This window comes from Cucumis melo, chromosome 5 (assembly GCF_025177605.1).
Source record: "Cucumis melo cultivar AY chromosome 5, USDA_Cmelo_AY_1.0, whole genome shotgun sequence".
NCBI lineage: Eukaryota > Viridiplantae > Streptophyta > Magnoliopsida > Cucurbitales > Cucurbitaceae > Cucumis > Cucumis melo.
In genome coordinates, this window is record NC_066861.1 from 29,451,817 (window position 1) to 29,457,031 (window position 5,215).

The following is a 5,215-nucleotide window of genomic DNA, read 5'->3' on the forward strand; positions in this document are numbered from 1 at the left end:
GACTCGTGTGTAGGACCAAATTTATTTCAAAACTTTGAAAGAACATGACAAAAAAAAAAAAAAAAAAAAAAAAATCTAATTTCCCCCAAAAGACCTGATATAGTGGAGAAACAACGGCTTAATTCAAGATTTTCATCTTACAAAATGGATTGCACATGGAAACCCAATTCAAGAAACAAACCATTTTTTCAACCATGGAATAAATTCAACCAACTACACACCCATCCAAGCAATACATCAATTACCATCCCAAATATGGACGGGAGTCAGACTTGCAAAGACTTTAAAAATTCCAAGCTGGAATAGACAGGAATAAATGAAAAAAGGTTGAGAGATGATGATGATGTAAATTAGTTCGAATTGGAAAAGAAAAAACATTGTTTCTTGATAGTGAGAGGATGAAAAATTTTCTGGGCAAGAAAATTACAAGTTTCTGGTTATCCAAACAGATGCATTGGCTGATGGGATGAGCAAAAAAGGGTAAAGAGTTTGATGGAAACAGAGTACGAAGAAAGAAGAAAAAACAGTGAAGAACATTAAAGATAATATAATCTGAATTCAGACAATCTGATACAAGTAAAATGTTCATGATTATACTATTAAATTGAAAAACAAAAGTATAATAAAGAAGAAAAAAAACAAAAAAATAAAAAGACCACAAACCAGAAAGCAGCAGCAGCAGAAACTACTGCTTTCCCATTGTTGCTCTGAATTATAGTTCTTCAAATTCATCCCTATACATACAATTTTTTTTTTCTTTTTTGCTGAAACATAAACATTCTCTGCACTTCTTCTACTCTTCTCTGCCATTTATTTCACAAATTCAAATATCCATAACAATTCAAACAAATAAGAAGAGACTTTCCCTCTCGCCTTACACTCTGTGTAATAATAAAATGCCTTCTTTTTTTTTTTGTTGTTTTTTTCCAAATCTTTAAACAAAGTAATTGAGGTTTTTGTAAGAGAGAAGAACATGATGGACATGGCCACGGCCGCTTTTAACTTGCAGAAATAAATATAATCCTTAAAAAGTCTTTTTGATTATTCTTCCTCAATGAGCGATGAGCATTGCTCAAGGAGAAAAAATAATAATGGAGGGAGATTGGGATATTCTTTTAGTACATTGAAGAAGATAAAAAGAGGGCATTTGGTGTAAATTTCTCCTTCTTCTATGGTTGAGTTGAGGTAAGGTTAGAGGTGGAAAATTTCTCAAAAGAATCAATAGAAGGGTGGAGGTGGAGGGGAAGCGTACGAAACTCCATAGATTGGTGGCAATGGGCCTTCGTATACAGGTGATGGTGGTGGGGATACAGGTGGTGGAGGCGGCGATGGTGATGGTGGTGGTGGTGGAGAGTAATAGACCGGCGGAGGAGGTGAATGGTAAACTGGGGGTGGAGGTGGTGAAGGAGACGGGGGAGGAAGGTATTGGATGGGCGGAGGTGGGGAGGGTGATGGTGGTGGTGGGGGTTCATGATATTCTATACACGGCGGCGGAGGAGGTGGGGGGTGGTTCTATACACGGCGGTGGGGGAGGCGGTGAATAGACCGGTGGAGGGGGAGGGGGAGAATAGACAGGTGGAGGAGGCGGGGGAGATAAGTAAGGATAGATTGGTGGTGGAGGTGAATGTGGAGGAGGAGGCGGCGAGTGCGGCGGTGGTGGAGGAGAGTACAATGGTGGGGGTGGTGGGGAGTTGGGAGGTGGCGGTGAACTGTAGTAGTAAACAGGTGGGGGTGGAGAGAACATGGGAGGGGGAGGTGGGGGAGAGTTTGGTGGTGGAGGTGGGGGTGATGGTCGGACGCAATACACCGGTGCCGGTGGCGGCGGCGATGGTGGGGGAGGAGATGGCGGGGGAGGAGAGGGTGGAGGTGGTGGTGGAGAGTAAACCGGGGGTGGTGGGGGTGGTGGGGATGGCGGGGGAGGTGAAGGTGGAGGTGGGGGTGGAGAGTAAACCGGTGGGGGCGGCGGTGGGGGTGATGGTGGTGGTGGAGAAGGCGGTGGAGGAGACGGTGGAGGTGGGGGTGGAGAGTAAACTGGCGGTGGTGGAGACGGTGGAGGTGGAGACGGCGGTGGTGGGGATGGTGGAGGTGGAGGAGGAGAGTAAACAGGCGGGGGAGGGGGAGATGGGGATGGTGGTGGCGGCGGCGGCGGAGGGAGTGGTCGGTAAATGGGATGAGAAGCGGATTCAGGTGGCGGTGGAGGGTAAACAGGTGGCGATGGTGTTGGTACAACAACAGGTGGCGGAGAAGGGACCACCACAGGTGGCGGCGATGGCACCACCACAGGTGGCGACGGAGCAACAAAAGATGGACATCCAAAAGAACTGCAATCCACAGGCTTAGACAAGAACGACTTACATTGCCTCTCAGAGCGTTGAACCGGTCGGTCTGGTATACAGTTCCTCCGATCATCAAAGTCCGGCAACGCCAAGCACGACGGCGCTTCTCCCGTAAAGAAATTATAAGAGTAAGTAAAGTTCTGCAGATTCGGCAATTTACAAATACTGTCCGGAATCTTCCCTGACAAGAAATTATGCGCCACATTCAGCTGCTCCAAACTCACCATTCCACCGATCGTGTCCGGCAACTTCCCAAAAAACTCATTGTGACTCACATCAAACACTGTCAAATTTTTCAGAAACCCAATCTCCGGCGGCAAACACGATCGAAAGCCATTATTCATGAGAATAATCTCATTCAATCTCGTCATATTCCCAATGCTCCCCGGCACACACCCATGAAATTTGTTATTAGCAAGAACAATAACCGAAACCGGCGAGTTCCCGAAATTTTCCGGCAAGTCAAACCGGAATCTATTGTGGTTGATGAAAATGGCGTCCAAATCCTTGTCAAAAAGCTCCTTAGGAACCGTCCCTTCGAACTCGTTGAACCTCAGATCCAAAAACTTCAGCTCCGGCAACTTAAGAACCACCCGAGGGAACTTCCCGGCGAAGCGATTATTACTCAGATCCAGCTCGAACAACAACTTCAAGTTTTTGAACTTGTGAGGAACAGTCCCACAGAACCGATTGGAGTTTATATGAAACAATGCAAGATCCACAAGCAGACCAAGCTCCTCCGGCAAGTACCCGGCAATGTCGCCGTGGTTAAGGTCAATTCCGGCGACTGTACGGATCGACGAATTATCCGGCGCCGGAGCGCAGAAAACCCCTTTGTAGTGACAAACATCAGATCCAACCCAATTCTTAGTAAGATTTAAAGGGTCAGACAGAATCGCTTGCTTCCAAGCTTGTAATGCTATGTAAGCATTTCTAATTCTGTCGTTTTCAAAAACAAGTTTAGGATCGACGACGACTTCTTCACCACGGTCACCAAATTCATCTCTGTAGTAAAGGAGTTGGCGTTGACGGATGTAATGAGCTTCAGCATCAGTCAGACCACGTCCTCCATGGCTAGAAGCTTGAAGAAACTCTTCAGGTACAGAAGAAGAAGAAGAAAGGCACAAAAGAAAAGTGCCAAAGAAGAAGAAGAAATGTAAGAAAAGATGAATGTTTAAATGGGTATCGCTCTTCATCTCATATGTGAGACATCTGATTCCACAAAATCCCACTTTCTTTTTCACCTTTCTTCTTCCTTGTTCTTCTCTAAAACCTGAGAGGGATTTTGGAGAATGAGGAGATTTTCTTTTTTCTTTTTTTCTTTTTTTGCAGGAAAATGCTCAAATCCTTTCTTTGAGATCTGAGCTTCAAAATGTGGGTGTGGAGAGAGAGAGTGATATGAAGGATTTGGAGAGTGGAGCGGAGAGATAAAGAAGGAATTGAGAGAGGGTTTGTTTTCTAGGGATTTTGGAGATGTGTGAGGAAGAAATAATACGTGAGAAAAGGGCCAGCTATATTACAGCTCAAAACCCACCAGATTCTTTTTTTTTTTTCTTTTATTTATTTTGAAAATTATTCCTTTTTTTTTTTTCCTTTCTTAGAATTTATTCTCTTTATTTTTCTTTTGTTCGTTTTCCTTTTGTTTAAATTCCTTGAAACTTCTTCTTTATTTTACTTTGTTTCGGCTAATTTGTATGTTTATGTATATTTGGGTTTTGTTTTATTTGACTTTTGACTATTTAAACACTTTTTCTTAATTTAAAAACACTTAATTGAAATAATTAAATAAAGCCTTTATGTAAGGTGCACACCACGTAAATAATTTTTATATCAAAATGTAAAAAATCAATAAGGTATAAAATTAATTATTTTTAGTAGTGTGACTCGCAAATTTCTTTGACCAAATAAGATCATGATTCACCACTTAAATGAATTATTTACACCAATTTCTTGAACAAATCAAAGTGAGCATAGCTCGGTGATTATACAATCTCCATCCTTAAAGGTTTAAGGTTTTATTTCTCACTTCGAATTTATTGTATAATAAGTTGATCCAAACGACTTATTAGTAACTAAATAATAGAAAATGCTTAAGGATTAATTTTTAACTGTCTATGAGACATTAAACTTATAAATTTTATGTTCAACAAGTTTTAAATTTTTGATCTTTTATTTGATAAAGTATTATTCTGTGCGACGTTCGCATAAAATTTACGTACTCTTTAGACATAAAGTTTAAAGTAATATTAAACATAAACTTTCCTTTTATATTTATTAGATTTTGGTTATATAAATATTTTTAATGGTTTCAAGATTTCATTAGACACAAACTTTTTCTTTTATATTTATTAGGTTGGTTATATAAATATTTTGAATGTTTTAAAGATAAATTAGACACACGTTTAAAAATTAAGTATGTTGATCTATTGAAAGTAAAATTTGATTTTTTTTTTTTTTTTTTAGTTTGGATGTATCGTTTTATAGACTTAACTTGTAGTTTAACTCGTTATTTATTTATGTTTTTTTATATTTTCATATAAAAAATCTTTCATTTTCTATTTATAAGAAAAAACATCTCACTCATTATTTTTGCATTTAAAAAAATTGTCAAAAATAAAAAATTTAACTAAACACTTACATTTCACACAAAAATCAAATATAATGAACGTTGTTCGGGTGATTCTTGGTATGAATGGTAAATAATTTTTTTTTTTATTTTTAGAAAAACCCTAAAAACAATTAAAAACAAATTTTAACAAGGTGAAAATAAATGAATTGAAAAAAAAAACCCTTGAAAATTTGTAGAGTATTGATTTTCAAAATGTATTTTAAGTTTTTATCAAATTATCAGCAATGAATTAATATTGTTGTTCATATTT

At 39.1% G+C, this 5,215-nt stretch overlaps 1 protein-coding gene across 1 annotated transcript; it reads right to left on the reverse strand.

Annotated features, from left to right (window-relative positions):
* Positions 1-527: 527 nt before the first annotated feature.
* LOC103497721 (leucine-rich repeat extensin-like protein 4) lies at positions 528-3,910 on the reverse strand. Its single transcript, XM_017046477.2, is given in 2 exon segments — positions 528-1,504; positions 1,506-3,910. Coding segments are annotated over 2 exon segments (2,313 nt in total). The 5' UTR covers positions 3,533-3,910; the 3' UTR covers positions 528-1,218.
* Positions 3,911-5,215: the final 1,305 nt, after the last annotated feature.